Genomic DNA, 24,455 nt, shown 5'->3' on the forward strand with positions numbered 1-24,455 from the left:
GTTGAGATACATTGGTTGAAAGATTGAGTGGTTGTAAGATCAAGCTTTCAACATCCATGCTGTCAGGGATAGGGATTGAAGGTTGGGATGGTGCAACAGACCCTGATCCTGAGTTATGAGAGTGGGAGTTACTCCCAGGCGAATTGGATCCCTGACAGAGGTCTAGAAGTGTGGGAAACCATACTTGTCGAGGCCAATACGGGGCTATGAGGATCATGGACCCCTTGTCCTGTTGTAGCTTCACTAGAGTTTTGGTTATGAGCGGTATCGGAGGATACGCGTATAGAAGGCCTGAGGTTCCAAGGGCGAGCAAATGCGTCCTTGGCTGGCTGGTTTTTCTGTTTGTGGAGAGAACAGAATCTGTCCACTTTGTGATTCAGATGTGATGCAAAGAGGTCTATTATTGGTTGTCCCCAACGTTGAAATATCCTGGTCGCTACTGCGGGATCCAGGGACCATTCGTGTGGTTGGAAGTGATGACTGAGTCAATCTGCCACTACGTTGTGAATGCCTGCCAAATAAGTGGCCCGGAGAAACATTGAGTGGTTCAGGGCCCAGCCCCAAATCTGTGCAGCTTCCTGACAAAGGAGATACGAGCCCGTACCTCCTTGTTTATTGATGTACCACATAGCTACTGTGTTGTCCGTTTGGATCAGAACAGTCTTTTGTGAAAGGCAGTCCTTGAATGCATGAAGCGCATAACGTATAGCTTGAAGCTCCAGAAAATTGATTTGAAATGTTGCTTCGAGTCTTATCCAAGTACCCTGGGTTTGGAGGTTGTGTATGTGAGCTCCCCAACCCAAGGTGGATGCATCTGTAATTAGCGTTATCTGTGGGACTGGTTGTTGGAAGGGTAGGCCCTTGCGCAACTTGTCCTTGTTCACCCACCATAGTAGAGATGAACGCAGCTGTTTGGTTACTTGAATTGGAGAATGCAGCGGTTGAATGGCTTGGATCCATTGTGATCTTAAAGTCCATTGAGTTACCCTCATGGCTAGCCTTGCCATAGGAGTGACATGAACTGTGGAGGACATGTGGCCTAGTAAGGTTAGAAACTGATGAGCCGTTGCTTGTTTCTTTGAGTGAATCGAGTTTGCCAACAGGGACAGTGTTTCTGCTCAATCCTCGGGTAGAAAGGCCTTTGAGAGGATGGTGTTCTGGAAGGTCTGGCCCTAGATGTAGGAGGGTAGTACCTCCTTTGTCTATAAAAAGGCCTTCTAGATTCTTTGCTTTGAGGCCTATGCCCAGAGTGCGTAGGGGGATCCTGTGGAATTGATGAAAGCTGTCTGAGGGTTTCAGTATGTTCTTTCAACTGTGTGACTGCATCCTGGACTTTGGATCCAAAGAGGTTATCTCCTAAGCAGGGGAGATCTACTAATTTATTCTGGACCTCAGGCCTGAGGTCCGAGGCCTTAAGTCATGCCCATCTTCTGGCACTGATCCCCGATGCAGCCACCCTGGAAGCCGTCTCAAAGCCATCATAGGCTGCTCGGACTTCATGTTTACCTGCCTCCAGTCCTTTATGGATGATGGCTTGTGCTGCCTCTTGTTGTTGAGATGGAAGAGATGGTAGAAACTCCTGCATTTGTTTCCACAAGTCCCTTTGATATTGGGTCATGTAGGGTTGGTATGAAGAGATTCTCGAATTCAACATGGCCCCTTGATAGACCTTGCGACCCAGGGAACCCAAAAATCTGTGGTCTTTGCCTGGGGGATTTGATGAATGTGGTCTAATTCGTTTGGATTTTTTCTGAGCAGACTCCACCACAACTGATTGGTGAGGGAACTGAGACTTCTGGTAGCCAGGAGCAGACTGCACCAAATATGTATTGTCCATACGTTTATTGACAGCTGGCACTGAGCAAGATGTTCCCAAATACGATGTTGCAATTCTAGGAGAACATCATGTACTGGTATATCCAGCACTTGCTTTGGAGGGTCTACAAATTGAAGTACCTCCAGGGTTTGTTGTCTGGTATCTTGTTCTGTTACTAATTTGAAGGGAATGGTGTCAGCCATTTCCTGGACAAAAGTTGTGAAGGACAAATCTTCTGGAGGAGATTTTTTCCGTGGATCAGGTGGAGATGGTTCAGACAAAGCCTTCAGATGAAGTTTCTGATAGTGTGTCACGCCAAGTGTCATATTCTTGGACTTGTGGAGAAGTTGAAGTTTTAGGTGGTGGAGGAATTCCAGAAGGTCCTGGTAATAGATCTTCAGTAGATGATTCCTCAGGATGCTCTTCCCGTAGATCAGAGGGAAGAGAATCAAGCAGATCCTGATACCTTTTCATTAATATCTGGTGTAGTGCTGACTGAGTGTCCTGGAGCCCCAGGAGTGAGTGGCACCGATGGTATCGGCTTAGGGACCGAAGATAGGACTATTATCTACGGTGGCCGTCTTGAAGTCATCATAGCTTTAGTACCTGGCATCGGTGCAGTTCTGAAAATCGGCATCGGTGCCAACATCAGCAGGGTCATCGATATCGGCATCGGTGTTGCTATCGGCATAGATGTTGTCACCAGCATCGGTACTGTCACCGGAATCTGCTCCTTTAGGGCCTGGGCTACCGCTTGTCTTATTAAAATTGACAATTCCTGCGATACAGCTGGGAAAGATGGAATAGCTGTATGCGGTGGCGGTTGATAATACATCACCCGATGCTTGTATAGGCTCTATCGACGATGTGGGCCCCAACGGTGGCGGCGGAGTTTCCTTAGTCTTCTGCTGTTTTGCGGTCGGTTCTCCCAGGGAGAGGGTTACTGCTGACGTCGGTGTGTGTCGGTGCCTATTTTTGGGCCTATGTTAGACTACTGACCTTATCGATGCTGTCGACGGCGATGGCAATGCTTGATCTCCCGATCCCTCCAAGTGAAGTCTCTTCAGCAAAACCTTTTTTGAAACTCCTGCTGGGGACAATTTCGTCGATGTCGAGGGAGAAGGAATCAGCTGAAGGTGGAAAAGGTGTTCCATTCTTTCCCTGTCTTAGCTTCCTTCCTTTGGGAGTCATCTCTGCACATTGAGGGCAGGATAAAACATCGTGCTTGTCCCCTAAACAGAACACACACTCAAGGAGTGGGTCTGTTATAGACATATTCCGATTACAAATCGGACATTTTTTAAACTCTGAAGCCATCTTTTCAGCAACAGCCATTGATAAAAAGAGGGAGGAAAAAATTCTGAGAGAAAAGGTTTTTAAGTAAAAACGAGACTAGTTTTTCACCGGCTGGTGAAAGAGAGAAAAAATCCCTTTGTGGGAGAAAATCTTTTGAAATAAATGACTTTTCAGTCAGAAAAATGTGTGAGGAAAAAAAGTCATAGGACTCCTATCTCCGCGATGCTTACAGCAGTGCAGAAAAACGAAGACTGAAGAGAGACCCCTGTGGCAGAGAATATCATGGCATGCTGGGCATGCTCAGTGGGCTCAGAGTGCCAGTCAAAAGTTTCTAGAAACTTTGACAAAGTTTTCCCGCAATAGGGCTCGGTCAGTGACGTCACCCATATGTGAGGACTAGCATCCTGCTTGTCCTGGGATAATCAAAACATGGTTATACAAGCAAGCCTTTGGTACAGATAAAACAGCCTTTGGTACAGATAAAACAAGCCTACCTCCACCCCCATACCATGGTCTGACCACTTCCTGATAGAAGGCCTTTTCTCTATCAACACCCCTCCCCCTAGCAACAACAATAATAGTAAGACCATAACATTCAGAAAAATCTGCCCTAGTACCGACCTTGCAAATGCACTATCCACCTCACTACCTAACTTAAATTGCTCAGATCCGGAAACAGCACTAGCATCCTGGAATAACATTACAGGAGACATCGCCAATAAACTCTGCCCAGTCTCCAAAAAAGTCATAAGGAACTCCTCAAAACCTACCAACCCATGGTACACTCCAGAACTTAGAACCTTAAAAACTACTCTAAGGCAAAAGGAGAGACAATGGCGCAAAGACCAGACCCCTCAAAACTCCGCCAGCTACAAATCAGCTCTGCACAGCTACAGACTCTCCACCCAAAAACATAAATGAGATTACGCAAAAAAAATCCATGACCTCAGATTCAACCCCAAAATACTCTTTTCCTATGTCTCAAGTCTTACCACTCCTATCCCTCCGACTACACCTGAATACGATGCCTCCGCCAAATGCGAGGAACTAGCCAACTACTTCAACAAAATCGCAACCCTCCTAAAGAGATTCCCCCTCCATTCGAACAGTCCCTTACCCATCCTGCCTGCTCCCCCTACCCCCACTCAACCTTCAATGCCCGCTCTTGACTTTACCTCCACCATAGAAATCCAATCCACCCTCAAAAAGCTCAAACCCTCTTCCCATCCTGAAGACCTTATACCCTCCAAAGCACTACTAGCTATTCCTGATGCAATAGTCAAAGCCATAGCAGATATCAACTGCTCTATTGCACATGGGTCTGTCCCAGATGCACTCAAGCACGCAGTAGTCAGACCCCTCCTCAAGAAACCCTCTCTTGACCCTAAAGATCTGTCTAACGTCCGCCCAATCTCCAACCTCCCCTTCATTGCCAAGCTATTGGAAAGAGTTGTCAACTCTCAACTCATGGAGTATCTCGAAGACCATCTGATCCTCCATCCATCACAATTTGGATTACGGAAACACTTTAACACTGAATCCTTACTTCTCTCCCTTTCTGACCATCTCCTCCGAGGCATGGGTCAAGGCCACAGCTACCTCCTTGCCCTCCTCGACATTTCATCAGCCTTCGACACTATTAGCCACCATCATCTACTAACACGTCTGGAAAACACTGGCATCTCAGATCTAGCTCTTGCTTGGTTTAAATCCTTCCTCAATAACAGAAAGTTCTCCGTTAAAATCGGGAACTCCACATCCACCCCACAACCCCTCCAGCAGGGAGTCCCCCAAGGCTCTTCACTTTCTTCCACCCTCTTCAACATTTACATCACCCCCCTATGCCATCTCCTCTCTGACCTGAAACTTAAGTTCTACCTTTACGCTGATGATGTTCAGATCATCCCCCCCATACAGAACTCTATCTCTGACGCCCTAGAACATTGGGAGAAATACCTCACAGCCATTAACTCCCTCCTCACTAACCTCCACCTTGCCCTCAATACGAACAAAACTGAACTTCTACTCATCTCCCCTCACTCATCCTCTTCCCCTCTTCTGTCTAATACAACAAACTCAACCTTCCCTCAGCACAACCCTTTGTGAGAGACCTTGGAGTTCTCCTTGACCATCAATTAAGTATGAAGAACTACGTAAATTCCATTCTCAAAGCCTGCTTTTTCAAACTCAATGTGCTTAAAAAACTCAGACCTCTCCTACACACCCAAGATTTCCGTACAGTTATCCAGGCCACTATCACATCCAAACTAGACTACTGCAATGCCTTACTCATTGGGCTCCCCTACTCTACCATTAAACCCCTACAAATGTTACAACATGCGACAGCGAGACTCATTGCAAACTCCCGTAAATACGATCACATTACTCCTATCCTCAGAGACCTACACTGGCTCCCCATAGCCTCACGCATTATCTACAAAACCCTCACCATAATTCACAAAGCAATTCACACCCACAACTCCAACTGGTTAGATTTCCCTTTCACAACTCCCAAGTCCAGCCGACCTACCAGAACGGCCAAAACAGGCACCCTACTTGTGCCCTCCCTTAAAACAGCCCACCTCTCCTCCACACGCGACCGTGCGCTCTCGATCGCAGGTCCAACCCATTGGAACACACTACCGCCGGACCTACGCCTCGAACCATGCATGAACAACTTCAAAAAGAAATTGAAAACATGGTTGTTCAAGCAAGCTTACCCAGAATAAAAGGCTATCACTCCATTTCCAAAGTAGACCACTTTGCGTCTACTCATTTTTTCCTCACATTGAGGAACTATGTTTTGTTATACTCTCTCTCCTTACCTTGAGGAAACACGTTTTGTTATTCTGTCTTCTCAGCTACCTTTTTACCCCCTTTTCCCAGTTTTGACTTCCCTGTTAAAATGTAATTTCTAAGCTTAACCCGTTCTACTGTAAACCGGCATGATGTCCACAACTAACGCCAGTATATAAAAATGTTTAAATAAATACTTTTAGTAATAATGTGGAGCTAGCACGCAGCATAGTTTTTGAGACTGCTAATGACATGTATGATTTAAATTTTTTATTTAAATTGTAAATTTTGTTTAATTTTAAGAAAGAAAGACTGATGTTTTTGATTATTGTATTGTTGTCTGTTACCTGTTAGATCCATGCTCTAATATCACTGGAGCTCAAGTGCCCACCTCCTTGGGCATAAGAAATCCTATCCCCACTAGGTAGTACCACATCCAGTTTTCAAAGTAACATAGTAAATGACAGCAGTTAAAGACCAAAATGGTCTATCCAGTCTGCCCAGCATTTTTTTTTTATTCATTTACTCTCCCCCCCTTGAGGTTCTCTTCCCATTTGCCTGAGAGCCTCTTGATTGGACTTATGCATATATTTGCCATCTGCTTTATGCAGACTGTTACAAATTACCCATAAGATGTGTAATGTTATCAATGATATAATCTCCTGATTAGTATTCAAATTGTCATACTATGAAACGATCAATCTTATTTATTTTATTGATTTATATTCTGTCTTTCAGGCACTTCAAAGCAGATTACATTCAGTTACTGTAGGTATTTCCCTGTTCCCAGAGGGTTTACAATCTAAGGTTATAACTAAAGTGACTTTCCCAAGGTCACAAGGAGCAGCAGCAGATTTGAACCCTGGCACCTCTAGTTCGCAGCCCACTGCTGTAACCCCTAGGCTATTCCTCCTCTTGCAATTCCCATGTCAGTGTGCTCAAATTATTAAATTGTAAGTCGCCTTTCTATGAAATATTGTTAATACCAGAATCCATTTATATCGGTATTAACAAAACAAAATGAGAGGATCAAAATCTCATGCAAATACAGAATCAGGCTTCTATATGCCCAAAGTCCTTTGGACAATGAGAAGAAGATTTTTTTTTTTTTAATTCTTTATCAATTTTTTACATTACAAAAACCAAATTTTGCAAGTACAGAAAAAAAAATCAGAAAGAGAGGATGCAAAATTTCTCTCTCCACAACTTTTTTCCAAAAGTAAAATAAACATTCCTTCCTTTCTTAATCCACAAATCAATATAGTATGTTTACATTGGATCCGAAATTAGAGAGAGATAATTATAAGTAACACAAAAATTTGAAATAAAGATAATTGCTGCACGTCAGAAGGAGATTTCTTATTCTTCGTTAATTTTAATATTAGTGACAGCATGAATTTTATACTGATCTCAATGTTACTATAATCAAACAAAAAATATCAAACCACATTTCTGAACAGCTTTGCAGCATTATTCAGCTCTGTAAGAAACCCTGATATGCAACTGTAACACCATACCACCTTGGGTATTTTCAAATGAATTTTGATAAAACTGCACAAGGGTTATTGTTTTGCCAAATAATTCCTGCTCTACTGATGCAAACATTAAAGATAGACCAATACAACTTGGACTTCTCTGCATCTTTTGAAACATTCATACTGATGGACTGGCCCATGATTTTAGAGCAGTATACTCCGTGAAAGTCAGAGTTCAACAACTGAGCTATCCTCTGCTCCTTTGCATGGTCAACGTTGCAATCACGTTAACACCTGAAAGGCTGGGGAATATCAAGGAATGATGAATTAAAGAAAAAAATAATCAAATAAAATAATTAGTTTACCTTTCTTGCAAGCAACAAGGCAGCTGCACTAGAAATTTAACTTACACAGAAATTAGTCACCCATAAGAATTTGGATAATTAGTGCAATACTCACCCTGTGCATGTAGTGATCTATGTAGAAGTGGCAGTAACCCTGCCTGCCAAAATGAGTAGCAACCATCCACTAACTTGTTACAACGACCCTGAAATCCACCTTCAAATCTCATTTGCCTACTTGTAACCCAACGCTGAAAGAAAAAAAAAAAGTATATCAGCATTTTCCCCAATCAGAAATTAGCAAGATGAGTTAATTATTTATCCAGCCTCCTTCTGGCAGTTCAGAAAACTATAAATAGAATAACAGCTCATAATTAGAATTGCTGTGCAACCAGATAAACTAGATAGCTCTAGATCACGGACAACTAACTCTGGTCCTATGGTGCTACGTACACCTCTAAACATTAATGAGATCATTTGAATGCAGTGGATTATGGTTCATTTGCGTGTTTTGGGTAAGCCTGAAAACCAGACCTATATGCAGCACCAAGAAGCTGAGCTTGGCACTGTTGAAAGAACGGCCGAATTTTAATTCCCCTGAATGTGTAAAAAACTGAGGTTAAGCGCATGGCTGGCCTTGTGTGTGCATCTTCAAAGGGGCCCGGCCACATGCGTAACCCACTGTTATGTGCTGGAGTGCCGGGCCCAGATAAAGGGGGGGGGGGGGGGGGGGGGGGGGGGCGGGGCTGGAGGTGGCCTGTACAGCTGGCATGCACAAGTTGCTACTGCTCCAATGGAGCAGTTAGCAACGAAATAAAATAGAAAAAAAAAAAAAAGGTAGGAGAAAGGATTTAGGGGGTGGGGAGGAGAAGGGAGGTTAGAGTAGGAGGTAGGGAACTGGGGAAGGCCGTGATGTGTTGCTGCACAAAATTTGCTTAAGTCTACCCCCCCCTTGTGCGCGCTGCCCACACATACGTGCACGGATTACAAAATCTGGCGCGCATGTGTGTGCGGCCCGCTGATTTTATAACATGCATGTGCCGGTGAACGCATGTTATAAAAATCGGTGTGTCCACGGATGTGCGCGCATCTTTAAAAATCTACCCCTAAGTGAATAAGAAATACTGTACCTAAATGTTACTCGCCTTGAACTACAATGAAAAGGTGTGCGCTAAATGCACAATACACACAATTGCTAATGGCAATGTCTGGGTTCTGGAGGCATTAGCAAGGAAAGCCAAAGCCCAGTGTAAACAACTGCACAGCAGGCTATGCCTTCTCAGTAGGTAATCCTTGCCTTACTTAAGCTGAAAGATTTTGCAGAGTTAAAACCAAAAAAAAATACAACAGGAAGATGGAATGAACAACAAAAGCATGCATTCCATCTGCACATGGAAAATGGGCACTCATGATTGAGTGCGCACTGATGCACCTTTCCGGGGCGGCCGATGTAATATTTAAATAGGATGCCGCGGTAAAAAGGAGACACTAGGGGAGACTGTGCGCAACTAGCGTCTCCTCGGCAGCGGATGCCCAGGAGAGGTGGCTGTCAGCGGGTTAGGAAAACGGATGCTCAGTTTTAACAAGCATCCGTTTTCCTAACCTGTGCAAAGCCACGTTTTAGGAAAATGGACGCTAATTAATTGAGCATCCCTTTGCCTAACCTGACTGCCGGCACACTTTTTTTTTTTAGGGATATCCTTTTTCAGTTCCTCCGACTTAATATTGTGGCGATATTAAATCAGAGGAACTACAGAAAAGCAGTATTTGCTGCTTTTCTGTATCCTTTTTTGGCTCCTCTAGAATTAACACCTGCTCTGGGGCAGGCATTAATTTTTGAGGGTAAAAATGTGCATATCTGGCACGCATTTTTTTTTTTTGCACTGGGGGGAAATAGCCTCATCAACATGGATTTACATGTGATGTGTGCTATTAGCTACATGCATGGTTGGATGTGCTAACCTCTGTTTTACATGGGGGCTATGGATGTGTGTCCAATTGCATCAGCCTGAAAGTGATGCATTAAAAGTGAATTGCAAAAATAGAATGGGTGTGTGTTTTGCAGAAATGAAATGACAGTTCACATATCATTTTGACTGTTCTCCATAATGTATTTAAATATATAAAAACATAAAGCAATCAATACCATCATGAGAGATAAAGTCAAAAGTTCAAATATAAAATAGGGAATCCCTCAACTTTATTATACAGTACTCAAAAATCAAATGATCAAGAATAATCCAGATAAATGTCTCATCACCATCCCTGTGCTTCCACCCTCAATCTCCTTTAATTAAAAGTATTGACAGTTAAGGTTTAAACAGTTTTAATTCGGGTATATATACACAGGGTTGCATGCCTTGAGTTTGAGGAGCACAAGTGATAGTGGAACTGTTATCTGTGCTGGTGCAATTTGAACAGTACCAACAGAAACAGGTTTTATAATTTGGTCCAAGTGTTAGAGATGCCACAAGAACCTCGTTTACTGCCATATGCTTGGGAAGAGAGAGAAAAATATGGTTTCTGTTAGCAAAACCATTTCACATATTGAGCCCAATATACTGTAATCATTGCATTTTAAGCAAAGGCTTAATAAGGCAAAAAGTCTACGTTCTGGGAAGGTAATTTTCAAACATCCTACACAGACTAAAATCTGAAGTACGTTTTTCCCACAGACTGAATTTTCAAAGCAGATTTATGTGCATAAATTCACAGGCGTGTGCATAACTGGTACCAACATATGCACACAGTCACACCTGCTCAGGAGAAGATTTAACTGTGCGAGTACATTTACATGCAAACTTTCAAAATGTGAAAGTCTGCACGCAAGTTCTGTCCCATGCCCAACTTCACCTACCAGAACACGTCTATCTGGTGCGTGTCAAGAGCATGCACAAATTGGCTTTTGCGCATACTGGGGCGGATTTTAAAACCCCTGCCTGCGTAAATCCTTCCGGATTTACGCGCGTGCCGGCGCGCCTATTTTGCATAGGCCGCCGGCGCGCGTAAAGCCCCGGGACGCGCGTAAATCCCTGGGCTTTCAAAAAGGGGCGGGAGGGGGCATGTCCGGAGGCATTCCCGAAACGATGCGTTTCGGGGGTGTGCCCCGGCATTTTGGGGGCGGGCCCCCGGACCAGCCCCCGGGACCGGAGGACGGAGCGGGGCTGCCAGCAAAGCGCGCAAAGTTACGCCTGCTTTCAGCAGGCGTAACTTTGCCGACAAAGGTTAGGGGGGGTGGGTTAGGTAGGGGAAGGGAGGGGAAGGTGGGGGGAGGGCGAAGGAAAGTGGCCTTGGAGGGAACATGCAGCTCGCGCTGGGCTCGGCGCGCGCAGGTTGCACAAATGTGCACCCCCTTGCGCGCGCCGACCCCGGATTTTATAAGATACGCGCGTATCTTATAAAATCCAGCGTACTTTTGTTCGTGCCTGGTGCGCGAACAAAAGTACGCGCTCGCGTATTTTTTAAAAATCTGCCCCACTGAGCACAACCCCTCTCTCTACCTTGGAAATTTTCAAAGTCCATTTGTGTGCATAAAACCAGGGTTTGTGTTCCTAAATCCTTTTGAAAATTACACATTATCCAGCTGCACATACATGCATATAGCAACAATGTAAATGAAAATTAAATCTTATGAGGCAGGTTCAAACTTTTTGCTAAGCAAATATCCCATAAATCGAAGGGATTTGTTTAGCAGAAAATGCTAAATCAGCCAATCAGATTAAACAGCTCAACTTTTTCTGGAACACAAATCCTGACTTTGCTGGGCATAGTCAAAAAGAAAATAAATCAGCTAGACTGGGGAAAAAGAGAAGTGTAAAGCAAGTACACAGAAAAGGTATACTCACTAGCAAGCATTTGAGATCTAATACATGTTCTTTTTTCAGAATTACCAGCGCTGCCAGTCCACAGAAGGTATAACCTCCATGGGCTTCCATCCCAGGAACACCTCCTATACCACCCTCCCAGTTCTGGCACCTAATTTCAAAAGAAGAGAAAACAAGAATGAGAAACTCTACTTTCATCCAAAGTGCCTTAAGAGGCCCAAAACCACATCAAGTGAGCATAACCTTCCTTGCGATGATATCAGGAGTTTCTTTTTACATTTATGTTCCTAGCTGCCCACCAACTTCCTTCCAGGATACAGTTCAAGGAGAAAAATAGAAAGGCACCTTCACATGACATGTAATTGTTTAAGTGCTACTGTAGAAGGAGCAGAGTTTCTGGCATTCTCTACGCCCAATACTCTTTTCAGCCCTATTTGCCTTTTTTTTTTTTTTTATTATTATTTTTGAGTACTATACAATAGCCTAGGAGGGCAGCCTTTATATGCACATGACTTAAGAGTTGGTTCTGTATAAGTTCTTCTTAAGTGTCTTTGTTGCCCTAAACTATCAAAATAACATTTCTGCAATTTTATAAAATCTCTGATCTATTCACAGCATTACACTCATACCTAATATTTGACTACTAAGATGAGAGTCCTTTGCTATATAGAAAATATAGTTGCTTACCTGTAACAGGTGTTTGCTGAGGGCAGCAGGATGTAAGACTTCACATGTGGGCATCGTCATCAGATGGAAGTTTGACAAAGTTTCTCTAAGCTTTGAGCATGCCGAACCAGACTCACATCATTACATTCGCGCAGGACCCCTTCAATCCATACAATAGCTAAGAACTTGGGAGTTGATATTTAAAGTGATTCGGACACGGCCAGGTAATTTTTTTTTTTAGCAGAACAACTTATCTGGCTATGTCAGGGTGGTTCAGGGATGTTTTGGGTGTGGAGTGATATTATCTGACTAAGTTAGCTGGATAATGACAATTTTCATCATTATCTGGCTTCAAATACCTGGGATGATTATTTCATTAGATGCTGATAAAACCTTTGATGATGTTTCGTGGATGTTTTTGTTTTCAGTCATTAAGAGGTTTGGCTTTCCACCAGAGTTCATACTTTGAGGAATTTTATAGAATGCTTTCATCCAATCTCTAATTTTGGCAAATGGGGGTCATTCCATTTTTTTCCCCAGTCTCTCGAGGGACAAGACGGGGCAGTTCTCTTACCTCTGCTTTTTAATCTGGCCACTGAACCACTTGACAGGGAATTTCTAGTTTTAAAATTCAGAACACTATACACAAAGAGGTAGATTTTAAAAGCCTAGCAAGTGCCAAAAAATTGGGAGCTGCAGTACATGAGCCGGGCTTACGCGCACCCACCGAATTTTAAAAGCTGCCCAGATGAGCCCTTATCTCTTGCTGCGCCATATCTCACTCAATTTATAAAAGGGGTGTGGGCATTTCAGGGCATGCCCAAGAGGTGTGCGCATAAATATTTACATCCCTTGGTCCACTGCTGCGTAAGATTACTTCTGCCATGGAGGAGGTGCAAGTTGTAAAATAAATAAATAAATGCCATTTTGGAAGGGTTTAAAGGGTCTGGGGTAACTGGGGGGAGTGCAGGCTATTAAAACAGGGGTGTTTGGAGGACCTAGCTCAACATTAGTTGAACTGTGACCGAACTGGTGAAACTGGTCATAGCATGGATGCGCCGGTTTTAAAATATCCTGACTTACGCAGTAGAAATGGGATTTACGCGCCTAGGTGCACACCCATTTCAAAAGTTAGGTATATATATGCGCGTGCTCAAGCTATTTTATAACATGTGAACATGTGCGTGCAAGTTATAATATCGCCACATCCCTGGGCACTAGCTGACACACACATGCCACTTTGAAAGTTACTGTCAAAGTGTCTTTGTATGCAGATCATAACCATCTCTGTAATGAAAAAGAGGGTAAGTCATCCCCTAAGCTCCTTGAAATACTGGAGACTTAGTGTAATTAATTGGATACACAGAATATTTGCTATAAGTCAGAAGACTGATCCTAAATGTAAAAGTACCAACAATGTCTCAAATTTTTCTATCACAGACTGGGTTTAAATACCTCAGGTTGCAGGTGATTCGGGATATGGCTGGCTTATACAAAGCTAATTATCCCCTTGTGCTTCAGAAGATAAAGCAGGACTTGGATAATTATGCCTTCCAATTTCTTTGCTGGGAAAGATTAGTTTGGTTAAAATGATGGTTATACCGCAATAACTATACTTGTTTCAGCACCTGCCTTGTCATGTCCCCATGAACGTGTTCAGTTCTTTGCATGTGGCTCTCTCTATCCACCTTTGTTTAACCATGCCCAGGTACTGTGGTAGACTGGAGCTACCTAATTTATATATTATTTGGCAGCCAGGGCGGTGGGTAATCGAGAGTGGTTGGGGGGGGGGGGGGGGGGGGGGGAACCATGAATGCTCATGGTATATAGTAACATAGTAATGACGGCAGAAAAAGACCAAAATGGTCCATCAAGTCTGCCCAGCAAGCTTCCCAAGGTAGTAACTGCCACTCCGTGTTAGAAAACTCTCAGGTTGGGACATTTAGGGGTAGATTTTATAGTTTTGCGTGCACCAGGCGCGAACAAAAGTACGCTGGATTTTATAAGATACATGTGTAGCCGCGCGTATGTTATAAAATCCGGGGTCGGCGCGCGCAAGGGGGTGCACATTTGTGCAACCTGCGCGCGCCGAGCCCAGCGCACGCTGCCTGCTCCCTCCGAGGCCGCTCCGATTTCGGAGCGGCCTCGGAGGGAACTTTCCTTCACCCTCCCCCCACCTAACCCACCCCCCCAGCCCTATCTAAACCCCCCCCTACCTTTGTTGGCAGATTTATGCCTGCTGAAAGCAGACGTAAATCTGCGCGCGCCAGGGGGCTGCTGGCACGCCATCACCTGACCCGGGAGCTGGTCCGGAGGCCTCGACCATGCCCCTGGGCCAGCGCCATGCCCCCAGGCCCGCCCCCGAAACGCCGCATCATTTTCGGAACGCCCCCGACGCCCCTTTTACGAAGCCCCGGGACTTACGCGCGTCAGCGGCCTATGCAAAATAGGTGCGCCGGCGAGCAGGGCATTTAAAATCCGGCCCATAGCATGCAGCAAGGATGTTAGACTAACAGTCAATAGGCTATACAGGAGTAATCCTATGAACATACATAGTTTAAAAACGTGGCATAATATTAATAAGATTGTGGGTGTTCAGGAGGAGAAATTTTCTAATATCTTTGAATTGTCATGCCCAGCTTTCGTTGGGGACTTTCTCCTAATGTATGCAGTTGGCGGGCGGCAGGATTAAACTTTCTAGGTCAAATTTGGGAGGGCACCTTTTTTAAATCCTTTTGAGGAGCTGTGTTTGCAATATAATCTAGATGCACATGCTCAGTATATTTGCAGATTTGCAGAGATGCTTGTAAAATAATGGGGCTACACAGAGAATTACGGCGGCGTAATGGATTTAAGAAAATCCTCACACAGCCACCTCCAGTTTTGAAAGTAATCTCTCACATTTATTCTTTATTAAATACTATTCAATAGCCAGAAACCAGTAGAACTTTCAATCGACAGATGGAATGCTGATGTCCACTTGAGTTTTGATGAAGAGAACTGGGGTGATATTTGGAGTTCTATTTGCATTAAAAAACGAGAACTACTGTTCAAACTACTTTTCCTAGGAGATGTTGCAAACGTCAGTAGCGAAAGCCCCATATATTGATGAGGGTGTGGAGCCTTATATCCATATATAGTAGTCCTGTGTGGAGGTTCATTCATTTTGGAACAGGACGTCCAAATACTCAAACACAGCTGAGGCGACCAATCAAAAGTTTGCTGGGTATTTGGGAGACCCTGCAGTGCATGGGCATATTAAGCAGTTGGTTATACATCTGCTTCAAGTTGCTCACCTGACAATTGCATCCTTTTGGAAAATGTCTCCTTTACTGGTATTTTGGGAACCTGTGTTGCAGAGATTACTGTTATGGAATGTATTAGATGACCAAGGTAAGTGCAACAGGATGTGCAATGCTTACTTGAAATGATGTAAGGCAGTGATGGGTCTAATTGACAGGGATTTTGATTATGGATTTATTTATTCTGATAGTTTGTGTGCATCCTCTGAACTGCCACCTAATTTAATATATTTGTCCTATGCGTGCCTTGTTAAATAAAGGGAGTTAAAAAAAAAAATATCTGGGGGAAGCTCGTTTGGTAGAATTATATTAGAACTCTGTGGCAATTATTTCTAGTTGATCTGGTTTACTTTTATACCCTAAGCAACAGGATTCTACAAAGGACTTTATTCTTTATCCAGCTAAATGCTTCTGAATATGGACCTCACATAAACCTAGAAGTAAGATAAACCTCAAATGATTTTTAGAAGACTGTGTTCATCAGCTAGCTAAAATAAATGCAGATAAAGTGATGGGACTGGATAGGATATGTCTGAGGATATTAAGAGAACTTACAGACGTTTTGGCAGCTCCACTGTCTGAGCTTTTCAATGCTTCTTTAGAGTAGGGCACACTCTGGAGAACTAGAGTCAGGCGGATGATGGTTCACTTCACAAAAGTGGAAAAAAGTTCTGTTTGAGAAACTGCTAAGGCAGCAGCAGAAAAACAGCACAAAGGCCAAAAAACAAAAAATTGTGAGAGACAGATTCAGACAAAGACCATAGGGCTCACGAGGCAGTGCACATGCACAGGAACTCCCGTGCATGCTTACTAAATTCTTTACTGAGCTTTGAGAGTTGGATCTGTGTCAGTACCATTGGATGACATCAGCCAAAAATACAAATGATGGAGCAGACCTGCTGGGAGATGTACTCCTGGCTTACAGAGATATCATATGCAAATACTTTAGACATCAGAACAATCTACCTGATTTTTAAAATTAAGGAACACAAATTACTTGGATCAATCATAAAAATAATTCTCATGGCCCCAGCCAGAGTCAGAGATTGTGCAAGAGATTCCAGATACTCATGCTGATTCACTCTGATTCTGGTACAAGTAGCATTAGGCTACAAAAACCAAACTATTCCTGCTTTTTCCCCTCCTAATTCACTATTTATATTTGTCCTTATAAAGAAAGGCAGAGCATGCAAGCTTTAGAATTCATGGGTAAAAAGAATAAATCACAGTACTTGCTCTACCTTACTATCCATTCAGCGGTGCCGGCAAACAGTGTAGGCGTAATGATGTTGGTTAATGAAGCCACTGACGCAGCACAATATGCACTTCTAAAAAGAACACATATGGGGAAAAAAAAAAAAAAAAAAAAGATGTAAACAAAACTCCAAGCAATGACACCAGTTCATTGATTTTCTATGCCTACCACAGCTTCTGAAGTTACAGACTGCATAGTCGTAATAAGTGTCACAAATAAGATGCCAAGTCTGGCCTAAATCAATAAGGCATTTTGTTTGTGTTCTTGCAAAAATTAGGGCTACTGATGCATGGGAAGAGATTTGCAGCTATACTGATGAGTAATTTAACAAAGAGCAAATGGCTAATAAGATATCTCCTAGTCAACACAAGTCTTGTTACATAAGCTTTCAGACCTCAGCAAAGGCTTAAGTCTCCGGTATCTTCTGGGAGACTCCTGAGCAGTTTGCTCTCCTTCCTGCCTCTCAGTCCCCTGGAATATGGCCCAAGAGCATGAGCAATGGCAGCAAAACCAGACTGAGGACTGCTTGGGCTTATGATCCTTGGAGCTACCCTTCCTCTTCTCCTTGTAGTGCACATTTCTTGGCTGAGCAGGAAACTCTCATTGTCATAGGCAGAGACGTAGACTATGAATGCGAGCTCTTCTCGCTCTATACATCTGTGACTGGTGCAGACACTGCTATAAGGGGGCACTTTGGCTCAGTGATGGGCTGTGAGCTGTTCATGAGTTAGGGCAAACTCCAATCCTCGATTGCCACAAACAGGCCACGTTTTCAGGATAGCCACAATGAACATGCATGAGAGAGATTTGCATACAATGGAGGCAGTACATGCAAATCTCTCTCATGTATATTCATTCTGGCTATCCTGAAAGCGTGGCCTGTTTGTGGCACTCGAGGACTAGAGTTCACCATCCCTAAGTTAAGGCATTAGTGTAGGCCATCTGGACCATCATTTATTGAGGTAACCAAACAGCTAGAAGAGTGAAAGTAGCAATAGAGTCCCACCTAGCCGATAAATGAAAAAGCTGCTGTGACTAACTGGGCTTCTTTTGAGTACCAAGTGAAAGAGCTCTTGTGCAACTAAGAACAGAGCAGGGAGCGGCAGAACTTCTAAGATCACATACTGGTATATTGTACTCAAATAATTCACAGAGTGGTGAGAACTACAAGGGAACTGGCATGAAATAATTATAGAAATCTTATTTCTTTTGCATTCATTTTCCTTGACAGAAAAAGATTTTCAATTTTTTAAATATGTGGTTCTCAATCTTGTCCTGGAGGATGTATAACCTGGCTGGTTTTGAGGATATCCATAATGAATATGCATGAGATCTACTTGTGTGTACCCAGTGTATGTAAATCTCATGAATATTCAATGCGACTATTCATGAAACCAGATGGGTTAGGTGTGCCTCCAGGACAGAGTTGAGAAGCACTGCTTTAGATTTCCTGTAGGATTCCTTGCTCTTCATCTCAGAAAACAGCTAAATAATGTATCTGTAACCTATAGGGGGAAGCTATGGTGAATGTATTGTTCCAAATTGCAAGTCTGCTGAATGATTAGTTCTTATCTGTCCATTTTAAATGGCTCCCTGTGCAGGGCTAGCCACACTGGGAGCATAGGGGCCAATACAATACAGTGTGTTCAGCCAAGCGCACTAGTTTACCCATGGCTGGACGTGCGTTTTGGAGGCACATCCACAGCCCCTTATTCTATAAGGAGATTAGCGCCTCCACAATGCGCGTCCAATGCGCTGGGAAACTAATAGTGCTCATCACATGCAAATGCATGTCGATAAGGCTATTAGTTATTCACTTCACATGAATGATGCCCAGAGCAGGCATTAATTTCTGAGCACCCCAAAAAGTTGTACAGAAAAGCAGAATACACTGCTTTTCTGTACATCCTCCGACTTAATATTGTGATAAAAGTTTTAAAGATTTAAAAAAAAAAAAATTAAAAAAAAAAAAAAAAGGGGGGGGGGGGGGGAGGAGGATAGCAGAACAGAAAGTAAGTGAAGCAACTTTTCCTGCCATGCTCAGAAAAAAGCAGGCCTAGCAGTCTCGAAAAGGACAATAAAGCCACAGTTATCCTTCTTTCTCTCGCTATATATCTGCAGCTCAAGACAATCTGCTGCTTGAGGTGAAGGATGAAATGGCACCCCCACAATGACCCGGTGCAGGTGAAATTACCAGGAGGGCCAGGGCAGGGGAGAGGCAATGGAGGCTGAAGTGAACTTACCTGAGGACACAAGGAATGGCAATAGGGCTTGAACCCTGGCTTCCCTTGTTTGCAGCCCACTGCTCTAACCACTCAGTTTTTGGGCCTGTCATTTTTTTTGTTCTCAGTTTTCGGCGTCTGCACTAGGGGGCGCCGGAGAAATGTTTAATGAGGTAGAGCGGCCTTTGGCTGCCCCACTCCCTGGATCTAGAAATAGGTCTCCTCCATTCCCTATTGCCTGCCTCCCACCCTTCTCCAGGATCTGCCCCCTGGTGGTGTGAGAGGTTGGTGAATGGTGGGAGTCTGTGTGAGAGACACACTCTCTCTTAGGGCTAATACAAGGCATTAGATGCCCTGAACAAACCTTACAGCCTTCCCCCTCCCTTCCCTACACAATTAAAAATGATCTTTTCCATTTTAAAATGTATTAATCACGTCTCCAACCTAAAAAGGCAGATTGAATGTCTATTTTCCATATGCAAAGTACAATCTTCTGAAGTAAAAATATCACTTACAACATATATTATATTTTTATACACTTCAAAAAAGATACTTTCAATATTAATAGTTTAATAGGCTTTATAAATTACCTCTCTCATAGTAATCGAGGCAGTTTACTGGATCCCATATGGTATTAGGCCTATGGTAAAGTGCACTGGGTGTGGACTTGGTCCACAGAAAGCCAGGAATAAACTGAACTACAATTCCAATATAGTAAGCCTTTCATATCATAACTACCAGCACTCAACCTGTGAAAAAGCCATACTGCAAATATTACATCAGGTCCTAGACACCAATACACCTCCTATTAGGAAAACAGATTAATGCCAGGTTGTTGTAAATCCCTACACAGAAACACAAGCAGAACACAGATGGACTCTAACCAAATACAGAATAAAGAGATCATAAATACAAATTGAAACATGCAGACAAAAACTGAACTGGAAAACACAAGAAGCCAAACTCTATAAGCAATGCAAACAAAATAAAAACATATAAAACATACCAATAAAAAGAATGCCAAATCCACCCATAAATAGAATAGCCAATTAAAAACACAAAAATGTTTAAAATATTACGAAACAAAATATTTCAAAACAGTAGACAAATCACATCCAGTAATTAAAACTAACAAGGATAAAAAAAAAATCTCCCACTCTTCATACCTGGAAACTTTAGATTTCCAGTCCTCCTGAGATTGTCATAGATTGGGGGAGGGCGCACAAACTTTAACCTCTCTTGCACACATATATACAGGTACTTTCACGCACGTGTGCAGGCATTCTCTCTCAGACACATGCACACCCAGCCACCCTCTCACACACACATTCACTACCTATTCATACACACACACCCCTTTACCCACAAACATACCCTATCATACAAACACACCTCCACCCACATGCACACATTCACCTACATACCTCACTCACCCTCTCAGAGATCCATCCACACCCACCATCCCTTTCATACAAACACAAACCCACTCATACACACACACACCCTCTCATGCACATACACGCACACTCTCATACAGAGACCTATCAACACCCACCCTCCCATCTACACACAAACTTGTTCTCACACCCCCACACACCCCCCCCACACCCGCTTTCATTCATACACTCCCCACCCTCCCTTTCATATACACACACACACCCCCCCAACCCTCTCATACACACTCAAAGCCTCTCTCACACACAGGCACTCACTTTCACAGGGCCAGTCTCTTTCACACATGCACACATTTTGGCCCTTTTCTTTGACTGTACAACAGTGTCTCTTCTAGCACCGGCTGTGGGGAAAACGTTGGCAGCACCGCAGGTCCTTTTCTGCCGCCGGCTGTTGGGGAAACGCTGGTGGCATCATAGTCCCTTTTCTGTCGCTGGCTGCAGAGGAAACTCTGGTGGCACTGCGGGCCATTTTCTGCCGCCAGCTGTTGGGGGAAACACTGGTGGTACTGCAGGCCCTTTTCTGCTGCCGACTGAAGAGAAAATGCCATCACCGTAATGAATCTTCTTCGGCCGCTGGATTGTCCTGTTGCTGGCGGGGAGTGAAAACCCCTTCCAGCAGGTCACAATTCCACGCCTCTGGGATCTTCCTTTTGCTGGCAGGGAGTGGAAACCCTTCCAGCATGTTGCTGCTCCACGCCACCAGCACTGCAGGTTTTCCTGCCACCAGAGTCTGCTTGAATGAAGGGTGAGGGCGGCTGTGGCAAGAAGGTTTCAGGGGGCAATTCTGCCGCCTCAAAATCCTGCTGCCTGAGGCGGCTGCCTCATCCTGCCTCATTATAGAACCGCCCCTGCTTTGTGGGGCCAGGCAGGCCAAGATGTCTTGGGCTATGATTAAAGGAGAGGGTAGGACAAATTTCAGTGTAACAGAGGATGGGCCGTGGATTGATTTCTGTATATAACGTCTAAGATGGGAATGTGCACACACCCTTGATTTTTTAACAGCCATGACCTTGGAGCTCCCCAAGGAACGAAGGCAGGATATGAACTCATCCATGAGCTTCAACAACTAGATACTGGGCTTCCTACAGAACAAAGCTGGGGTGATGTGCTCATCTTCAAGTTTCAGTAGTCTAGGTGATAGCAGTAGCTGATCCCCTCCTCTTGCTGGGTTAAAAGTGATGATATGCATTCATCCTCAAGCTTTCAAGGTAAGGGCTAGAGTTCCTCAAACTGTGAGAGAAGGGACATGCACTCACCCCTGAGCTTTGATGGCTGAAGATCTCCTAGAAAAAACAAACCTAGAAACTAACTAAAAGTAAATGACTAAGACTACCACTCAATTGTATTCACTGGGAGCGGTCATCCACATCCTGTATCTAAGGCTGTATATTAATTAGTACCTACTGATTACAGAAGTTTCCCCTTTGAAAATGTCTTGCTTGTTGGGTATCTGAGATACATAAATCCCCCCGGAGTTTGCAAAGTGCAAACTCCCCACCTGGGAGTATGCGTAGAGAGCATGGTGAAGAGTACATGAGCTGGGCTTACCCCCACACAATTACCCCATGGAAAAATCTTCTGAAAAATTGTCCCTATAATGGTAATTGATATTGTTGTAATAATGCTGAGGCTTTGCCTTTTTCCACTCTATGGGAAGTTCTGTATTGTATGAGAGAGGACATTTTAGGTGATGGGCTATGATGGGTCTGGGAATGGTGTTCAGGTCACATATAGCTGGCCTTAAAACAAAAATATTCTTTTAGACTAATTCACCAGAGCATCCCAGAAACAGAATACATCTTTAGCTAGTTAGAAGAGATTATTAATAAGCAACTCCTGCTTCTATGACATGTTGGAAAATAGCAAACTGGTTCATAATGTTGCATCAACCTTGCTGCACCTCATAAAGTGAAATGAAGGTGAAGGCTTGATTAACTAACAAGAATCATTTCACTTCAAAATACTGGATCCAATTCAACTCAGGTCAATTCTGACTAAAGACCATTACTAAACACAATGGGAAAATGTTGCAAACCAAGAAAACTGCAAATAGCTACAAGAACTTAATTTTTAGCATCTTATGAAGCACCGCCAAAATGTTACAAAAAGTCCTCTATTATGGCGATAGCTGGGACAGGTCTGCGCAGAGCTTCCCTCCTTCAGCAACCTTGGAATTGATGTCTTTCCTAGCTCCATCTGCCACTGAGACACTGGGGGGCTTGTACTTACATTCGCACGTTTAAGTGTTCAGAAAATCAGATCATGAAAAAAACCAAAACACCAAACACTACACAAAAGCATTCACCCTGCAAAATCCAAGCAAAAATATACTGGTCAATATTTTTATTTTTTTATTACACAATTTTGCTGACTTTCATGATTACTTATTATCTAGTGGCCCACTTGTACTCAGTTGGTTGTGTCCACTTCTCAGGGACCAGGTGTCCAATTACAAGAAACCTTTGTTAGAAATGCCACCCTGCACCAATAACTGAATTGATATGGAAGCTGTGTTACCTTGTCACCTCTTAGATTTGATATCTACAGATAACAGGTTTGAGAAACACCACTGAGGCCATGTGTCTCTACTGGAAATGAAACGAACTGGCATTGCTGAGTAAGGACAGACCTTGCATGTTTTATTTACAGTAACTTCCACGGCAAGGAAAAAAGTGAACTGTAGCTTGCTTTTCTGCATAAAAATTGTAAAGAGATCCTCAGATCAAAACAAACCTGACATCCACTTCACCACCCAAATGCATGATAAAAGAGCCATCTGGTTGCTTAAGAGAGTAGAGGAATTCCAAAAGCTTTTCCCTGCAATATAATAAAAAGAAAACATGATATGGGCAAGAACAAAGATTTATAATGGTGGAAAACCATGAAAGAGGTTATTTTTGCTTATGCAGCATTTTTGTCAAAACAGTAGTTAAACGTTGCTGACTTTGGTATGAAATAAGATAATTATTCATGCACACTGCACAACAGAGAAAGGAAAGATGTGATATGACCACATATCCAAGTTAGCAAATCTATTTCCTATGAAATGTGCCATGACATTTTTTGTGTTTTGACACCTACCTCCCCCATAGGACAATTGCCAGAAGGAAAGTTCCCTTGAAGGCGGGTCCCTTCCGTACCTTTCTGTGTCAGCTGGAGGCACCCTTCAGCTATTACTGGTCCCCCCCCGTCTCCAACAGCAAGAATGCACCATCTGTGACATGCCCGAGCTTCGCTGCCCTGGTCAGAACACAGGTCCCTGCACTAAAACCTAAGATGTGGGGCCAATCCCTCATACTCTTAATATTCATGAATATGTGGCTCCATATTTGAAGAATGGCACTTAAAATACAGCAACATTTCCACAGTATTACGTTATCATATTATGGAAACTGAACCCACAAACTTATAGCTAAGGGACTGAAAAATGGAGGAAGCCAGAATTTAATATCAAGATTTGCTTTGATCACCAAATAATCATGTACAAGTCTGGATTTTAAAGAAAAAATGTGCTTCAGAACAGAGAGAAGTGGTTTTAACTAACTATATAAGAGCCTGATTTACTTTCTCCCATTTGGGTCTATAGGGAAAAAAAGCTTAGTAAACTGGCCCTAATTTTGCAGTGCCAATGTAATTCCTAGGGTTATTAATAATAATAAAAAAAAAAAAAAAAGTACTATGGGATGCCAGTAGCACTGTATCTGACTGTTCCCATATTTAGATCGCCTGTTGGTGGGGAATGGTTTCATACTGGAGGCAATACGCGCTCCTCTGGAATTAAATGTATGAATTCACACTGGAGAAGTGACCCCTGCTGGCTCTCAGCATTGAACTTGCTACCATGGAGAAGTTTTCCTTCCATTTCTTGGACATTCAAGGGAACCCAATTGCCTGATGCAATCATTCAAGAAAAAAAAACAAGAGAGAACTGTCTTAGAATAACGTTGACTCACATTAGCATGCGCCTTGTGTTCTGATATTGTTAACTATGTGGGTCGAAGACAGACC

The 24,455-nt window shown here is 43.3% G+C and overlaps 1 protein-coding gene across 2 annotated transcripts in view; it reads right to left on the reverse strand.

The window, feature by feature from the left end:
* LOC115090145 (protein farnesyltransferase subunit beta-like) overlaps positions 1–24,455 on the reverse strand; it is a 165,315-nt gene that overhangs the window by 34,349 nt on the left and 106,511 nt on the right. For both annotated transcript variants that reach the window (XM_029598892.1, XM_029598893.1), the window contains 4 exons: positions 23,181–23,264; positions 16,758–16,844; positions 11,570–11,699; positions 7,843–7,975 (listed from right to left, as the gene is read on the reverse strand). In XM_029598892.1, the coding sequence (XP_029454752.1) occupies positions 7,843–7,975; positions 11,570–11,699; positions 16,758–16,844; positions 23,181–23,264 (434 nt within the window). The remainder of the gene's footprint in view (positions 1–7,842; positions 7,976–11,569; positions 11,700–16,757; positions 16,845–23,180; positions 23,265–24,455) is intronic.

The sequence above is a fragment of the Rhinatrema bivittatum genome, chromosome 4, assembly GCF_901001135.1.
Source record: "Rhinatrema bivittatum chromosome 4, aRhiBiv1.1, whole genome shotgun sequence".
Classification (NCBI taxonomy): Eukaryota; Metazoa; Chordata; class Amphibia; order Gymnophiona; family Rhinatrematidae; genus Rhinatrema; species Rhinatrema bivittatum.